This window comes from Schistocerca piceifrons, chromosome 4, assembly GCF_021461385.2.
Source record: "Schistocerca piceifrons isolate TAMUIC-IGC-003096 chromosome 4, iqSchPice1.1, whole genome shotgun sequence".
NCBI classification, from domain to species: domain Eukaryota; kingdom Metazoa; phylum Arthropoda; class Insecta; order Orthoptera; family Acrididae; genus Schistocerca; species Schistocerca piceifrons.
This window is the reverse complement of record NC_060141.1, coordinates 660282721-660302114: the sequence shown is the minus strand read 5'-3', so window position 1 is coordinate 660302114 and position 19394 is coordinate 660282721. Positions and strand designations below refer to the sequence as shown.

At 40.7% G+C, this 19394-nt stretch overlaps 1 protein-coding gene and 1 pseudogene across 1 annotated transcript; one reads left to right on the top strand and one right to left on the bottom strand.

Moving 5' to 3' along the window:
• Positions 1-1005: 1005 nt before the first annotated feature.
• LOC124796969 lies at positions 1006-1118 on the bottom strand (annotated as a pseudogene).
• Positions 1119-2133: 1015 nt separating this feature from the next.
• Positions 2134-17700, top strand: LOC124796293. The gene is made up of 2 exons (XM_047260413.1): positions 2134-2221; positions 16376-17700. Exons 1-2 carry the CDS (start codon positions 2143-2145, stop codon positions 16714-16716), a joined length of 420 nt encoding a protein of 139 aa, XP_047116369.1. The 5' UTR covers positions 2134-2142; the 3' UTR covers positions 16717-17700.
• Positions 17701-19394: the final 1694 nt, after the last annotated feature.

Genomic DNA, 19394 nt, shown 5'->3' with positions numbered 1-19394 from the left:
TGGAAGGTTTTTACTAAAGGATATTTCCGTTGTTTTGGCCAGGTTAATTTTATGCTTGTCATGACTGCACCACTCTGTGCTGAGGTCTAACTGCGTCTGCAGTCTCCTTACGTAGGTGTCCACTCGTGAAGTTCACAGTGTTGTCTGCGAACTGCGCCAGTTGAACGTTTGCCATCACCAGTCTGTCGTTGAAGTTGAATGTAAATATGAGTGACGACAAGCCTAATCCTTGGGGAAATACAACGAGTTTTATGTCCGATCTGATGCGTTCAGTTTGCGCTCGTGTTTTTCTGTTGGAGGGAGAGCTCGCTATAAATTTAATACGACAGTTTGGGATCGCTGTTTAGTGTATCATCTTCTGTAACAATTTCTCACGCCAGGCATTATCATAGGTGTGTTCCACGTATACAAAAACAGCAGCGGTCCAGCTTCCTGTACTGAAGTTCTTCGTTAGTATTCGGTAATTCTCGACAGTTGTAGCTCTGCCGAAATCTTCCTTTGGAACCTATACTACTCTGGCCGAATCGTTTCGTTTTTTGAGTTAAAATGTCGTGTAGCCTGTCCTTAACGATTCTTTCGAACGCTTCTCCAGATCTGCTCAGATAACTGATCGGAATGTGGCTAGCACGTTAAGTCTTTCCTTAGTTTCTGAATGAAAATGAAGTGTGCTCACTGCCATTTTTCTGGAAAATATGAACTGAGCAAGCAGCTAGCGTAGATTATAGTCAGTAGGACAAGTGGTTTTCTAGGTACTGTCCAGAGTTGTTCATTTATTACTGCATACGCCCCAGATGCTGTATCGTTCTTTAGATTTTTAAACTTGGCCCTCATTTCGCTAGGTGTTGTTAGAAGGGGTTAATTCCTGATCTCTTGCATGGCTATCAGCTGTGTGTGTTTGGTTGGTTATTATTCCGTACTCTCTTTCTAGGGTATCTACGTCTGCCTGTATTAGTCGAATTTGCATTTCAAAAGTTTCAGCAAACGCTATGTTTATAAGCCCGTTTCGATAACATAGGAAGCTTCACGATTTTGCTTGTTATCCTTGAGCAGGAGCAATGCTAATCTCCTACGTATCGTTCTAATTTCAATGTGCGGTATATGCTGTGAAGTAAAACTCCTGGCTTATGCAGATGATATAGTGTTGCTGAGTGAAAATGAAGAAGAACTAAAAGACATGTACAGATCTCTCAGGCACAGTGCCAGCAAAATGGGAGTTTTGATTAACCAAGAGAAAACCGAATATATGGAAATAGGTCGAGTCATAAACGCAAACCCTTACTTTGAAATTGATCAGCGTTCTAAGTTCAGAAAAGTTCTCCAGTTTAAATACATTGGATCACGTTTCAACAGTAAAAATATCATAACAATGGATATAAATGAAAGAATAGCCTCAGGGTCAAGATGTCTGTACTCACTAAGCAATCCACTAAAAAGTAAAGCTTTGTCAATCACCACAAAGATGAGGATATGCAACACTATGATCTGCCCCGTAGTACTGTACGGTTCAGAAAGCTGGACACTTACAAAGAATGAAAGAGAAAAAACTGAATGTTTTCAAAAGAATAGGAATGAGAAAAATCTGGGGACCTGTGTTGGAGAATGGTGTATGGAGAATTCGAAAGAACAATGAAATTTATGAGTTAATGAAGCAACCCACTATCATCCAGAAATTAAAAAGTAGGAGACTTCAATGGGCTGGTATGGAAAACAACAGAATCACCAAGAAAGCATTTGAAGGAACTCTCCCGGCAACAAGACGACATAGAGAAGGAAATCGCAGCATTAGGAATTTGCACAGGGTGGAGAGAGGCTGCAAGGGATAGAAGGCGGTGGAAGCAGCTCGTTGACGCAGCGCGTGGTCTACAGGGTCTGTGATCGCTGAGAAGAAGGAGAAGTATATACTGACGAAGCGAGCACGTCTCATTAGCCTGAACCGACGCATGTTTGATGGAACCGTTTCAAATGCTGTACTCGGAAGAAAACGACTGCAGTTCTACGAATTGCTAAAAGGAAACTTTCACTGGTGTAATTTATGTGGCCGCTTCATATCAGTGGCGAGATATCCAGAGCAGTCGGCGGCCACAAAGAGCAGCCTGCTGCGATCTTTTATCAAATGAGTACCTCAGTTCGCAAGACGCCGCCATGGCCTTCGGTGTCGTGACGCGCACTGCCCTCGCCTGCTACATGTGCGCCGCCCTTTTCAGCTTCTGCATCCCAGCAGGTGAGCCTATTGCTACTTTCTGTCCAGTCAAAACTCGGATTCACTCTAAGGCACGTCTTTCAACTTTCACCGTTCTTGACATAGTCTTCTTAGTAGACGTAAATACGTGGTTACGATACGTTTACATTACTGATGGGTTGCGCTAAATATTATGGACACCGTGACATCAGTTTCTCAGTCGAGGGACGTTTCCGTAGGTACCAGATTAGTATTAATGCAGTTCGATACTTTTTCTGTTCTTAAGGAAATACTGAGTATGGTCGAGAAAGATTTTTCGAAATTTCAATTCTTTTCGTAAGTTGTATTGAACCACTCTTCACTCTAAATAATATCGGACACGTAAGTTAACAGATTTATAAAAATCTGTTTCCAAAGAATATATGTAAGTTAAAGTTTATATATGTATATATATTTCCATCCTTTCAATTCCGTCGTTTCATCCATCGTTTTCATATAGGTCGTTTACAGTTTTGGCTGGTTGTACTGAACATGATATTGTAACTTCTAAAGAAGACGTTTCTTAAAAAAAAAAAAAAAAAAAAAAAAAAAAAAAAAAAAAAAAAAAAAAATTGTTGTGGTAGGAAATTATTACGAGTCATCATCTTGCAGTGAAAGTGTAGCTTGCCATGGAGCCGGCAGGAGAGCAAATTTTGGTTTTCGCGTTAGCACTGCTGCGAGCCGTGTACTTGCTTTAACACTGCGTGCAGTACGTTACACATACTGTCTCTGAATCTGAAGAAGTACAATTAAATATTAATTGATCTTTTTCATACTTAGTTTACCAAATGCTATGGGTAACAAAACCATACTGTTAAAATTTCATTATAATAACTTGAGTACTTTCGGAGAAATAAATGTGATGCCATTGTGAAACTGACTTGGGAACTGTAATGTATTCATCAATAGTATCAGTGGAAACTACAGCCAATGGGATAGGTTCATACAATGTAATTTTCTGGAATTGTCTTTAGTTTCAGTACCATAGACTTCTGACGTAATTGAAAGTACTTTGTGGGGCGTGGTGGTTCAAATGGTTCAAATGGCTCTGAGCACTATGGGACGCAACATCTTAGGTCAAAGTCCCCTAGAACTTAGAACTACTTAAACCTAACTAACCTAAGGACATCACACACACCCACGCCCGAGGCAGGATTCGAACCTGCGACCGTAGCAGTCCCGCGGTTCCTGACTGCAGCGCCAGAACCGCACGGCCGCCGCGGCCGGCGGGGCGTGGTGGCCGAGCGGTTCTAGGCGCTGCAGTCAGGAACCGCGGGACCGCTACGGTCGCAGGTTCGAATCCTGCCTCGGGCGTGGGTGTGTGTGATGTCCTTAGGTTAGTTAGGTTTAAGTAGTTCTAAGTTCTAGGGGACTGATGACCTCAGAAGTTAAGTTCCATAGTGCTCAGAGCACCATTTTACAAGTACTTTAAAAATTTATTGTTTATCGCGTTTTGATAATGTGTTTTGGAGAGACTGTGAGAGTGAATAGAGGACATATATGTACATTAAGAATGTGATATTTTATTAAATCTGTGTAATTGTGTGCGTGAGAAAGTTGTTGTGTGATAATGGAATTTGTGATGTATGTCTGAGTGAGGTTGATTTTGTAAAAGGCAGCCGGAAAGGAGATGGAGTATTAAATTTATTAGTTATTTACTTTTGTATAAAGGAATGGTTTTTCACTGAATTTTATTTAGATTCGGAATTACGAAATTTCTAATTTAAATTACTTGTGGTAAACTAATTGGAAGACATTAGAAATACCGCTAGTATGTAAGTGCTCTAGATGATTTGATTGGCTGCTTAACATACTAGCCTAGAGGAATTGTTGCTTAAGCTGTCTTCTGATAAACATGTACCCTAAACCGCGCTGAACAAATTTGTACCAAAACGAAAAAATTCACGCATTTGATCGGGATCTAGTGATGTTGACGAAAAGCGACTACAGTATTGAGTGTTTCGTGAAAATTTTAGCTTTGTGAGTGGTTGATTTTAGGAGATATTCGCGTGTGAACGTTTCACGTCGTACATAAACTCCGCGTGGCGTGTTTCGTGCAGCTTACGAAACATTATGGTGAGCTCTTCTTTATACGAATCCTACTGAACGACTGAATCTGTTAACTCGCAAATAGTTGTGGGTAAGTGACTGTTTAGGACGTTCAGAATATCGGCTCGGACTAAATATCTTCTAGCTGCTTTCGGATGTGAATTTCAAACAGAGGCAGTCAGTAACATTTCACAATTGATGCTGGGACATTAAATAGGGACCAGATAGCCATATTCCGTGTTTTACAGACAATAAACCGACTTAAAGGTAATTTCAGACATTTTTTCAAACGAGTCATGTAAGAATCCCGAATGCACGATAGTTTAACTAGCTTTTAGCTATTTCCCATGGACTGGAGCTATGTCGCCTTGAGTGTTAGGTATTTACTCGAATTTTCGTCAACGCTGCCTTTCTTGGCTAAACCAGTATCTACCATCGCGGAGCGAAGGGGCAGACAACCTGAAACCTATCCAGATAAGGGGACTGATTGTTTAAAGGATAGTGAGATCTCAACCCCTCCCCACAGCAAGTGGACCGCGTGTGGTTATAAACAGCAAGTAAATCCGAGTGACACAGCCTAGTGCTAAGTTTACACGTCACAATTCTCGTGGGCCCAATCGTCACAAATATGGAAGTGGATCCATCCTCGAAGATTTAATTGAGCGTACAAAATAGTTCCCCATGCGTCGCTAAACCTCCTAGAAAAAAAATATTTTCTACAACATGTTTCGTGGTCACCTTTTTGTTTTACAGTGATTCTGAAAGGGACAGAAATAACATTGTCTCCTTTTGCGAAGCTCTTGGTGATAATTCTGGAGCATCATTTGACTGGACTCAACACACAATTGCACTCTGGAACAAGGCGTCAGCGTCACTGCTCTCATTACAGAAAAAATGGAAGCTCGTTGAGAGACTAATACTCATATTGACTGGTGATTCTATTATACAAGGAATTTCGCACTCGCTTGAACTCGCGATGAATGTTTGTGCACGATACATTTGTGACACGTTTTCGACCATATCACTCCTGCCTACGAACAGCTGTCGTGGCTACATGCTGATAAGGATAGACAGTCATACCCTGTGTTTGCTCTATCGTCGTCTCAATCAATGCACTCCTTGTTGTTTGTCTTCCGCTCTTACACTACTGTCTTGACAACGCAGGGGAAGTACTCTTTCTCAACAAAATAAAGCTATCTCTGAACCATCAAATATCACTGCCGTGTTCTGTGAATTATTTTCTGCGTCAGAAACCGGACTTTGGAAATATCTTCCTCAAAATATCAGAGAAATTAAATTCCTTCCGAACTTCGAAAGACAGCTGATGGTCTACCTATCACAATAGCCAGCGCTCCCAAATTCTGTACAGCACACTCTCGTCAGTCCCCCTCCCCCACAACTCTTCCCTACCCACTTTCGTCAGAGTTCTGTATTTGTTTTCTGTTCTTTGATAACAGCGACTGTCACTGCTATTTCACTCTTCTCCTCTTTCCTTGTATCATCTGTTTCTGACTTGCTTGATTCAGCCCACCACGAATTCCTCTTCCGCACCAACTTTTCATCTCATCCTCAGTTATTTGCTGGACGTTTTCCAGGCTCTGTCTTCCTCCACAGTTTTTGCCATCTACAACTCACTTTGGTGCTGTGGCAGTAATTTTCTGATGTCTTAACAGATGTCCTGTCATACTGTACCTTCTTCTTGTCAGTGTTTCCCATGTATTCCTTTCCTCGCCGATGCTGCAAACCTTCTCATTCGTTACCTTATGAGTCCACCTAATTTTCAAAATCGTTCCGTAGCACCATACCTGAAATGCTTCGATTATCTCCTGTTCCGGTTTTTCCACAGTCCGAGTTTCACTACTATACAGTGTCCTGCTTCAAACGTACATTCTCAGAAATATTTTCCTCAAATTATAGTCTGTGTTTGATACTACTAGACTTCTCTTGGTGAGGAATCTCGCTTCTTCACGTGCTAGTGTGCTTTTGGTGTCCTTCTTCCCCCGGCCATCATGGATTATTTTGCTTCCAAGCTAGCATAATTCCTTAGTTTCGTCTGCTTCGTGATCCCCAATTGTCATGTTAAGTTTCTCACTGCTCTCATTACTGACACTTCACATTACTTTCGTCTTTCTTCGATTTACTCTCAGTTCATATCCTGTTCTCACTGGACTGTTCATTCCATTCAAAACATCCTGTCATTCTTCTTTACAAGCATAGCAATGTCATCAGGTAATCTTATCATTGATGTCCTTTCACCTTGAATTTTAATCCTACTCTCAAACCTCTCTTTTACTTTTGTCATTACTTTCTCGATGTTGGAATTGAACAGTAGGGGCGAAAGACTGCGTCCCTGTCTTACATCCATTTTAATCAGAGCCTTCCGTTCTTGGTCTTCCGCATTTATTGCTCCCTCTTGATTCTTATACGCATTGTATATCATCTGTTTTTCCTTACACCTCACCCCTATTTTTTTCAGAATTTCGTACATCTTGCACAGTTTTACAGTATCGAACAATTTTTACATGTCGACAAATCCTATGAACGTGTCTTCATTTTTTTCAGTCTTACATCCATTGTCAATGACAAAACCGGAACCGTCTCTCTTGTGCCTTTACCGTTCTTGAAGTCAAACTGATCGTCCCGTAACAGAGTCTTAATTTTCTTTTGTTATTCTTGTCAGCAACTCAGATACATGAGTCTTTAAGCTGAAGGTGGAATAAGTCTCGCACTTGGCGTATCCTGCAATTTTCGGAACTGTATGGATTACGTTTTAAGACTGAGGGTACATCGCCAGACTCATACCTTGCCGCCTTAGTTTCCCCGCACTTCCTAAATGACTTGTACTTCTGTTTTCATGAATTTCCCTGAGCATATTTGTATTTCCCTCTTTCGTTGATGAACTGAAATATTTCTTCTGTTATCCGTGGTTTCTTCACAGTTACCTGCCTTGTACCTACGTTTATTTTTCCAATTTCTGCGATTGGTCTTTTCAGAATGTCGATTCCTGCTCAACTTAACTGCCTACTGAGCTATTGGTTACCGCAGTGTCTATAGCCAAAGAGAACTTGAAGCATATCTGTTCATTCCTTAGTACTGCCCTATCCCATTTCTTTGCCCATTGATCCTTACTGATTTGTCTGTTAAACTTCAGCATACTCTTCAACATTACTAAATTATGATCTGAGCGCATATCTGCTCCTGGGTACGCCTTAAATTCAGTATCTGATTTTGGAATCTCTGACCTTGATGTAATCTAACTGGAATCTTCCAGTATCTGCTGGCCTTTACTAAGTATGCTCCCCTCTTGTGATTCTCGATCAGAGTATTGACTGTAGTGTAGGAGACATTTACGGCAGAATTGAATTAGTCTTTTCTCCTTTCTCGTTCCTACTATCAAACCTCTTGGTTTATCCTGTAACACTTTCTTCCACTCGTTCCCCTACAGCCGCATTCCAATCCCCCATGACTATCAGATTTTCATCTCCCTTTACGTACTAGTCTACCCTTTTAACATCCTCAAGTATTTTCTCTGTTCATCCTCTGCTTGCCACGTCGGCATGCGTACCTGAACTATTGTTGTCGATTATCATGAGAAAAACCGTCAGTGAATTGTTCACAGGAACTCAGTCTCTGTCCTTCCATCGTATTCATAACGAATACTACTCCCGTTATACTATTTTCTGCTGCTATTGATACTGCAGCCTTAGCATTTCCCTTTTGAGATTTACTAGCTTTCCTACTATGGTCAGACGTCTGACGTCCACGCCTTGTTTAGTATAACGCTACCCTTTCATTGGCTATTCTGACTTTTCCTGATGGTCACCTCCCCATTGGCAGTCTCCTCCCAGAGGTAGTAATTGAGACCTGGTCTGGAATGTTTTGTCAAAGAAGAGCTCATCACGCAACATTGTCAATTACAGGGCACATGATCTATGGATACACATTATGTATCTTTAATGCATTGTTTTACATTGCCTTCTGCATCCTCTTGCCGGTGATCACTGTTAGGGGCAGTTTCCCAGCCCAAGGGCAAGAGTGTGCGCTGAGCCTCTCTCCGATCCCCTGCCTTCTTTTACAAGGTCGTAGGCAGAACGAGGGTGACTCCTTATGCCGGAAGTCTTCGGCCGCCATTGCTGATAATAGTTTTTCAAAATTTAAGCAGTGGTGACGTTCGAATCCGGGACCAAAATCGTTTTGATCACTAGATGACGGGATCTGCACATAAAAATAAAACAGATAGCAGGGGAGCTAACCACGTGACACAAACGAGTGGTTATAACAATAGCTCCAAGAAATGTCTGCAGTCACAATGCTCCACTATTCCAGATGTTACAATATGTCGCCACTGAAGTTGCTTGTCTCTCATGCAATTATAGGGAAGGCCACAAAGTGTAGCAGTGTATCCTAATTAAACTGACCGATCAGCAAAACCTTTGAAAGTTTGTAAAACACAGTATACGAATGTTTGATATGTCCGCGTACTTATTTGGATTTACTTTTAAGTAATTGTACGATTTATTCCAAAAGTCTTTGAATGTGTTCAAATTATCACTTTACACAAAAACCAGTTGGCAGTGGACGGCCACCAGTAGGCGCAAATTCAGTGCTCGTCAAAAATTCGAGAATGTTCTGTCCAATCACAAGTAATTCATCAGATTGCTACCTCTGTGTACTGATATCGTACTACTCCAAAGAGAGCACACGATAAATTCTCCAAAGTGTGTAACTCTGCCAGAATCAAACAGTCTCGATGTGTGCTTTGTGAAAATTCGCTTGTACCACACTACGAAATTCTGTTATCGACTTTGTCACGTGTAATATTTTCTGGGCTTGGTAAACAGATCACTGTGGAATACATACAAATTTTTGGACTGAACACAGCTCTGAAAATCGCGAGACTAAACCGTCTCTGACGAAATCTTGCAACGCACCACGTTATCCTTAAGGTTGGCAGAGCTGAAGAAAACTGTTGAGTATTAGGAAACGCGTTAAGTATTAGGAAATCTTTTATGCAAGTATTTGTGTAGACTGGATCCTTGTACAGTAGTGAAATTTTTGTGATAACCAATTCAGACAAAAAACGAGTATCAGATTTTGGAATGTGGAGCTGTAGAAGGATGCTAGATCGTGCAACTAAAGATGAGGTACTGAATCAAAATGGGGTAAATACAAATCAACCGCATAATTAAAGGAAGGAAGTCTATTGGTGGAACACATCCTGAGACGTTAAGAACTTGTCAAGTACCTTATGGATGGAAGTGTGGAGGACAAGATTTTCAGAAGGAAGCCAAGACGTGAATACGGTACGCAGGTTCAAACTGTTACAGGTTGTAGAAGTTAAGCAGAGATGAAGAGCCTAACACAGGATAAAAAACAATGGAGAGTTGGACCAAACTAGTGTTCGGGCTGAAGGCCACAACAAAAACAGCAGGAACAACAACAACAATTAAAATTACAGAAACTCTCGACACATGGGCTAGGTCGGTATCCCGCAGCTGTTAGAGCGCTGAGGGTGGCAGAAACCGCGTCGTAAGGATAGGAAATGTTGCGACAGGTACCGATACCTAACAAGCAGTATTTTGGAGGCAGTCGGCCAACTTTTCGTGAAATAAATAACCAGTAAACAACTTACAGAGAAATTTTTACTTACACAGTATAGCAGCCTCACATGAGGTATTCACTAGTTGCTAAGAATGTGGAACTGACAGGTTGTCACTCTTGCTCAACTGAAACTTTGACGTTGACGATATTGATATTTGAAGATAGACTATGTCCAAAAATGCGTACTCGTTTCATGCTTCAGTTATTCAGCTGATTCGTTACATCTGTAATTACCACCAACTTTTGTGGTCTTTTAGAGATTTACGTAAAACGAGTCTACAAAAGGAAATGTGAAATAAAGTACTTTCACATATTTTACTGCTCTCATAAAGTGTAAAGAACAGTTGCCCGAAATAACGGACAGCACTTTATTACAAGGCACAGGTGGCAACCCTAAACATTCACTTGTACGAGGGCTATTCGGAAAGTAAGGAACGATCGGTCACGAAATGGAAACCACAGAGAAAATTAAAAAACAAATTATTTGTAACAGTGAGCTACAACTTCCAGCTACTTATCTCCATAGCCGCCGATCCGACTTAGACGTTTGTGGTAGCGTTTTACCAACTTTCCAATATCCTTGTAATAGAAGACAGCCGCCAGTGCTTTCCGCCAATTCTCTACGCTGACCTACAGCTCGTTGTCTGTGCCAAAATGTTGTCTTCATAGCCAGCGGTTCATGTGAGCAGACGAAACTCAAAGGGAGACAATTACGGGCTGTATTGTGGGTAATTAAACATTTCAAATTGAAAACGATGCAGGAGCATCTCCATTGCTCCTGCAGAATACGGCTGAGATTTGTCTTGAAGAAGAAACCGCATGACAGTGATGTAATGTTGGCTGCATAGCTTCAGGCGAAATTTCTCACGAGGCTCTCGTACTTGGCGGGAGACACTATTATTCTAGGTATCTTTATGTGCTCCCTGTGTGCTCAGAACTAAAAAGAACGACGTAATGCTATCGACGGGCATACTAGAGTCACTGCCCAACACACCTGTGCAAAACTTCATCGAATTTTCACTGTGGTTTCCATCTCACGATCGATCGTTCCTTACTTTCCGAACAACCCTCTTATATGTGGAGAATCGTTTACACTACACTGTCCTCCACCATAAGAATAAACCTGATGTAAACGTTACAGCCTGTGTTCTTCCACGTTTGCTGGAATATTATTGGATTTCATTTTACGTGGAGCAGAAGCCAAGCTGTCTCGAGTACAGTCATGTGCAAAATAAGGTTAAGTTTTGATTTTATGCTGAGCGTTATCGTGCATATCGACTGAGCAATACAGCCTTACCGCCGCACTTGACTTGGACGGCACTGGGCAGCCAGCTCGTCCAACCCGCAATGATGTGAGCAGTTGCAGTTACGACGTAAAAAAAAAAAACACGAGCAGAGAAACAATATAGCTTCGAATGTCATTTAATTTTTAAAGGGAATGAATTAATATTCCGAAAAAGTCCAATACCGCAAGCTTCTTAGGGGACCAGACGGAAAGCTTAACATGTACTCGTTCGTAGCTAACATAGGACTGATAACTAAAAACAAGAGTGATGACAATTTCTATCTTAAATTCAGGGCAATTTTCTGTGCATGATATGTTTGACGTAAAAGCAGAATGCAGAGATTGCACCGTGTAGTTAAATATTGAAACCACTGAACGTATTATTTATAGTGAGTCGTCTGGAAATCTCTTAAATCCTTTTAGATCCAATTACGAGAAATACATTACGCTACTAGAACTATCATCTACTACACTGATAACGAGTAGACCAGTAACAGGTTCCTCGAAGCCATCCAGGTGCCACATTTTCTCTTCCTCTTTTATGACGTGCCGTTCTCTATCCGGGCAGCGTTCGGCAGTGACGTGCGGTAGAAGCTTCGTGCATTGGTTCCAGTACGTCTGGCAGCATAAATACATTCTCATTCCTCACGACAGATCCCTTAACTTGACTCCAGATCAGCTGTGTTCTGTTGGGATGATTCTGAAATAGTACGGTGATTTTGCGAGCAGTACGTTATTAGAAACAAGAAGATGTGCATTTTTCTATTAAAATGATGGTTAGATATGTGTTAATTAGCGTTTATTTGATGAATTTTACATTTAATAGATTTAGGTATTCCAGGTGAATGAAAACAAAGAACACCAGAGCGAGATTTGTACAGACGATCCGTGAATTGTACCGAATTTTCATTCTACAAAACTACCGATTAGACACACATATGGATTTCAAATCCCCCTTAACTTGAGTAAATACACTTATCCAGAAAACTTAAAGGCTTTCTGTAAATCTGTAAAAAACATTAAGAGTAATCTGTTTCTCGCCACTTTTTAACTGTGTTTCACACGCGTGTTTCACTACGGAGCAGACAGCAGCGCCAGCCATTTTCAAAATAGTGTACGTATTAACAGCGCGACAATCAGAGCACATCAGTACGGAGACTGAGATTTGCACGATTATTGAAGTAAAACTACATGCCTAAAGTATGATTTAGAAACACTTTGATGGTAGTTAATACATTAGAATATCTTAAAGTTTCATTTACTGTAACATAGCAATAAGGTATCTAATACATAAGTAGGACCTACTTCCAAGAGCGTAACAACACCAGTGTCTGTGTGCTACGGCTGTTGACTAATCGTTGCGTTTGTTTAAATCAGGTTAAGTCATGTGATGGAGGTGTAGAGAGAACGAAGGAAAACAATAGTTAACGAGGACAGCCTACCCGTATAAACGCTGTGTTATTGTTACCTGGCGCTTACAATCAGCGGGTGGGATACGTACAACACCACATAGCCAGAGTCACGCCGCGTAACTCTGATTTTCAGTGATGATTATTTTTGCATAGAGTGTGCACTGTTTTTGAGGAAAGAGACAAAATGCCAAAGGAAAAGAAGAACAATTCAGTTGTATGGGTTATTACGTAAGCACGTAACACTGAATTGTCGCTTCAGCTCTTTTCAGCACTATTCCAAAATCACGTATGTATGCCAGTTGACGCTTTTCGCTTGTTTCTCGTTACAGCTAAGGAGGAACTTTGAAAACAGAACTCTAACTGGCAACGACCACATAAGGTGAAGAAAGGCTAGCATTTATACTCTGTTTGCTAGCAACTGGAAACATTTACGTTGCATTTCAACAGCTGCTGTATCTCGGATAGTTTCTGTTGCCTATAGCAGCGAATCCCTTATAGGAGTTTTATTAAATTACATTTAAGGAAGATAGTGTTACTGAAATATGAGTAATGAGGTGTGAAATAGACATACGACCTATCACACAGGCTACATGATAAAAACTTGTATTTAGTTGAAAAGCAGGAAGTTACCTTGATCGCAGGTAAACAACTTTTACTTATTATCAAAAATCTCATATATAATAATGACACTCTGACCATTCAATACCGCTAATATTAACGTAAGCAGGGAGAATGATCAAGCATTTATTATATTTTAATTATAATCATCGTAATAGTCACAAATTCTAACTTGTTTCCTTTCAAGGAAATTTATTATAATTTCTCTTTTTAATACAAAAGAATTCAAAGCTCCCAAAAAGAATTTTCAGTCTGCTACGGTGTGCGCGCTGATACGAAGTTTCATTCGATCCCTGCCCATTTTGTCTTCTCCAGCCTGTAGCTGACTGTGACCCCAAAAAAATGTGCTTTATTTGTTTCAGAGAATTGTGAAATTGTAATCAGTTTGTCATTTCAGGAAACCTCTCAGATAATAAAAAAATAAAAAGAGGAATAGCAAAGAAAAGAGATTGGTAGAGCATTTGCCGGCAAAAGGCAAAGGTCCAGTGTTTGAGTGCCGGTCCAGCACACTGTTTTAATCTGCCCGGAAGTTTCAGATCAAAAGCTGTGCTTATTCACTCCGTTCGCTTCTCATGCAAGTATCTTATGAACTGATCGTCTTATACATATCCCGTGTTAGTCCTTCGAGTGCTTCAGCAATTTTCTACCTGAAAAGAGGGAGGTGACCATGAGAAAAACATGGATTAACCAGAAAAAGGGTAATAGGGTGAAAGAATCGCAACGTGGCGTGACAGAAGTCTGAACGTTATAGAGAAGGCTAGAAAAACTGAAAATCGAATTTTCAAGGCCTCTATGTCGATAGAGCAGGAGTTAGCGAAGTGAATTGAGAAAAAGATAAGGATTTCTGGTCAAGCGAAAATAGGGTAACATCAAAAGCAACAGAAAATGGCGTAATGGGATTAGGATTACTTATAAATAAGAAGGTAAGCTGCTGTGAACATTTCAGTGATAGGGGTGCTCTCACCAGATTGGAAAGCATACCAGCGTCGACGCCAATACTTCAGGTGAACATGCCACAAGAAGAAAATCAAAAGAAAGTAAATGAGGATATTGACCTCGTAATTCAATATGTAATGGGAATGAAAATCTAATAATGATGGAGGTTTGCACTGCGATAGTAGGGGAAGGAATAGAAGAAACAGTTACGGAAGAATATGTGATCGGCAGTGTGAATGAGAGAGGAGAAAGGTTAACTGAGTTATTAATAGCAAATAAAGTTGAAAAATTACAGGAGGAGGAGATATATTTGGAAAAAGGCTGGAGATGCGGGAAGATTCCAGTTGGACTACAACTTGGTCAGACAGAGATCCTGAAATCAAATAGTGGATTGTAAGGCACACACAGGAGCAGATATAGACTCAGATCAAAATTTAATAGTGATGTACGGTAAGGATTAAGAGAATCGTACACAAGGTGGATATTCTAGAGCTCTAAGGAACTATGAGATGCTTTTGAAGTTCGCTAATGATGTGGATACTTTCATAAGGAATATCACCGTAGATAGTTCAGTTGCAGAGGAGCGGAGATCTCTAAACAGAGCAATCTCAGAGGTTGGAAAGACTGCGGTAAACACTAGGAAGATAACTTCGAAGAAACGACGCGGAACAGGCGAAATACTTCAACTGATCGACGAAAGAAGGAACTTCAAAAACGTTCGGCGAAAGAAACGATTACAGCAATAGAAATGAGTTAGGAATGAAATAAACAGGAGGTGCAGGGGAACCAAGTTGGACTGGCTGCAAGAAAAATGTGAAAAAATGGGAAAAGTAATGACAGTCGGAAGGACTGACACAGCATACAATCAATCGAAACAACCTTCGATGAAATTAAAAGCAAGGGCGTCAAGAGAGTGGAATGGGAATTTCACTCTAAAATGCAGAGGAGACAGCGGGTGGTAGAAGAGTACATTGGAAGCCTGAATTCTTTGATGACATCATAGAAAAAGACTGAGGCTACATGGAAGCGATAGGAGATCGAGTATTAGAGTCACAATTTAAATTAGTTTTCGAAAACTTGAGATTACATAAAGCAGAATGGATGGATGATATTGAATCGGAATTTATGAAATCATTGGGAGAAGTGGAAAACGAAAGACTGTTCAAGTTGGTGTATATAGTTTAGAAGCCTAGCGACACGTCATCATAGTCATGGGAAAATACTGTATAATCCATTTATTTCCGAAGATTGCAGATACAGGTAAGGCCGAGAAATATCGCACAATCAGCTTAAAAGCTCATGCATCCAAGTTGCTGGCAAGAATAATACACAGAAAAAAGGAAAATTGAGGATGTGTTAGACGACGATGAGTTTGGCTTTAGAAAAGGCAAAGGCACAAGAGAGGCAATTCTGACGTTGCGGTTGATAATGGAAGCAAGACGGAAGAAAAATCAAGACACCTTCGTAGGGCTTTTCGAGCTGTAAAATGTGTTCCACGATGTAAATGATGCAAGATGTTCGGAACTCTGAGAAAAACTGCAGTAAGTTGACTAAAGGTGCTACTCATTCAGAGTGTTCATGTCCTTCAAAAGTGTTAATTTATTTATTGCCTATACGACTAATTGTTGTTTGCATACCCTCTGAAAAACCTCAAAAAATTTGTAGTTGCCCACATTTTTTTAACCGATGGAATTTAGTAGCTGTAGATTCGTGCGTATTTTGCTGTTTGTGTTTTGTTTTGCGGTTAGTTATCTACCTTAGTAAAATTCAGCACAGTAACGAATGACGTTAGGAATCATCTCACATGAGTTAATGTTTGACAGCGCAGCATCTCGGTTTGTACCGCTAGAAATGGTCGCGGTAAGACATTTCGGGGTCATGTCATGAATTACCTAACGTTGACATTGGCTACTGATGACACTTATTTTTCGATATATTTTCGTCGATCATGCACATGGTTGAGTTTCAGATCCTCCTTATATTCTCTTTTTTCTTCTAGTTTCATTTCATATGTACAGTGAGTTTCTGTCGGACCGCATCAACCTGTTCTCCTTCTACCAAGGAATATAATATGTTTCTTCAGAAAATATCTTCTTCTGCCGCTTCTTCTCGTTAGTGGTTGTGTATTTATAAGTCTTCCTCAACTTCTAGTATTCAGCTAGTTGTTAATTTAGATAGTTTAATTAAAGTATGTTTACTATATTTCCTTTTCTCTTCCGTATATGCAAAACACTATGAGTTGTTTTTTTTTTCAAGTGTCTGGAGCACGGCCTTGGGTGGTGGAACTGCTGGAGGACAAGACCACAACGTCCAGAAGTCCAAACATAACGACTGAAACTCCCAGCACGACGACTCCCATGCCACCAACCGCAGAGTCTATGCTTTGGTCCCACTCTGGGAGTAACTCTAAGAAGCATCAACTCCACACATCCAAGACCCCGCAATCAGCACCGAAGAACAACACTGTCAATAAGATCCCCACCAGCGAAGCGCCACTGCCATCCATCGCACCAGCTGCTGCTCAAATGGAGTCTCAACTCTTTCCATCCATTCAACCTCAACTCCTAGGAGCCCTTAAACCTGAAATGTTACCATAATAATAGGTAACCTGACTCTTATGTCGACACTGGCAGTGCTTACCCCTCAATGTAAGAATACTGAAGGGGATCATGTATTTGCCTCCCATGTCATAAGCACCTCCAGTGTTATAAATGTTCTTCTCCACCTCGACTGCAGCTGTCCGTATTTCTTTGGAAACTATCTTATCTATCAATGGCCAATAATCGAACGATTCAAGGCACTTCAAAGCCGAAATGGGGTACTGAAGAGTTGACACCAGCGCCAGTGGCCCAGAGGGGCGAGAAACGTTCTCCAACATACATCAGTCTCCAGCTCAGCTACGCTGCGAAGTCTAACAGAAGAGAGATAGGAACATGTGGAGTGACCTAACACTGTCCCTGGAAATGATGCATATGGCATGGGCGAAACAGACAGGGAGGAGAACCACATTCTGAGAAATGGTTTTTACTAAGCAGCGTCATCATGTCCATATTGCCCCAGATACTACGACCAGGGTCGGTGAAATCAGTGGCATCATTGGCCAGGCTCTCAGCAGCTTACGTTATCGTATGGTGTAGAACCGCAGCGACCATCAATAGTAGCTTCCGAGAAGATGCAAGTTCCATACTATGGTTGAAAAGAATGGCAGTATGCGTAAGTGTTCTGGTCAAATTACCACCTGTGTGTGACACTTTTTACTTGCAGTGCACCTTTAGCAAGTGTTTGCATCTAAACGAATCACTACCAGCACACTTTTTCTTTGCCATCTTTAGAAGAGTGTCTTAGCCCATCATAAATATCTAATCAAATCTAAAATTGCATATCAAAGACGGAACATGACTGACACTTATGGTGGATGACGTTAAGGCAAGTGATTGACGATGACGCTGTGGCATAATCCTCACTTTCTCCCTAAGGTTGGCAGAGCTGAGGGAAACGTGTTACTAGTTCCAAGTTTTCCCAGTTGTAAGAAGTAAAGAAGTAGTGGACTTCATTACGACTTATATGTCTTTCATGTGATATTGCATAACATAATGTAGATATTTAAATAAACACTTTTAATGATTGTGTAAAATCTATCTTTTTTATTCCTATTGGAAGCCTTCCTCTCGTTTGCTTGTGTTATACTGAAATGGGTGTTCTTGGTGGTTGTTTTCCGACGGCGTACTTTGCAGCTTCTATATTCACTCACGATCTCGTTACCTACTTTGATTCGGTGCTTGCTGATACTTGTTGGGGGTGGCCCAAATATTTATTTAATTAATTAGTTACTGTAGTTGAAGTAAACAATGTTGCGCAACGGATAACGCAAAAGGGAGGAAGCAAGCAATCAAAAAAGAGATAAATGAATGCGACCACTTGCAGCACAGTCTGACACGATAGTTATTCATATGGGCTCATGATTTATTTACTGACTCAAACAGCGTTATTTCAGGAGGTGAATCTGATCAGGATTGCATTATCAGGCGGTATAAGCTCACTGAAATTACTAACGTGAATGATCTGAGGGTAATTCTTATTTAAAGACGTAATTCATTTACCGAGTTTGCCCAAATCTCAAAGTCGAACAAACCATACACAATATACTTTATGCTCTAAGAGTGCTTACGAACTACAACTAATCGATCTCATAATCTGCTGTGCACGGGATTAGAAGGAAGGTACGTTGCTACTGAGACTTCTGTGATCATGGCTGGCTTGGCTCTGAGCACTATGGGACTTAACTGCTGTGGTCATCAGTCCCCTAGAACTTAGAACTACTTAAACATAACTAACCTAAGGACATCACACACATCCATGCCCGAGACAGGATTCGAACCTGCGACCGTAGCAGTCGCACGGTTCCGGACTGCGCGCCTAGAATCGGTGATTATGATGCCTTTCGTAACTGTCTTTCATACTCACGCTACACACACACACACACACACAAATACACAACAACAAACACACACACACACACACACACACACACACACACACAGGTTAATGGCTACTATTTGTCATAATTATGCACACAAAATGGATACGGGGTACTGAGTATGGGAACAGTGAGTACCTAATCTCAAAATATCATTTGATGAGAAGTAGTGATGGAGCAACCAAAAATATACAACATAAAACACATATAAATCGATAGTACATTCTACCTTATTCTTGAAAGGAACACACCCATAGCCTGGCATGAACTCCTCAAGAACGATCAGTGATCAACGACTATGCAGCCAACACCATTTGGGTGAATTGAAGCCAATGGCAGAATTGCGTACTTCCCATGTTGGGTCGTTATGGTTTATTAGCAATATTCTGCACGCAGCACGTGCGAAACCTTTCACAAAGTTCCTTAAGAACGAAGGCAATGGCACAGATATATATTCCCCAAGTTGGATCGTTCTTGGATGAAAAGAAAATTGCACACTCTATCCTTAACTAACGTCGGAAGAAGATGGTCGTTTCTCCATGCAGTCATACCCTCATAGGAGCACGGATATAAAGGCCAACAAAGCAAAACTAAACGAAATCAAATAACGCCACAGGTAAGATCACTCCAGTAACGCACACTATACGAATATAAACCTAAGCTGAAATAAATGTATGAAAATGCTTATCCTTTGTTACAATGGTTAGAATCACATGTTTGTCTGATACTCAGTGGATAAAGCTCATATGACAAAGAAAAAGCATTTAATACTCTGAAAAATAGCTACTGAAAATGAAG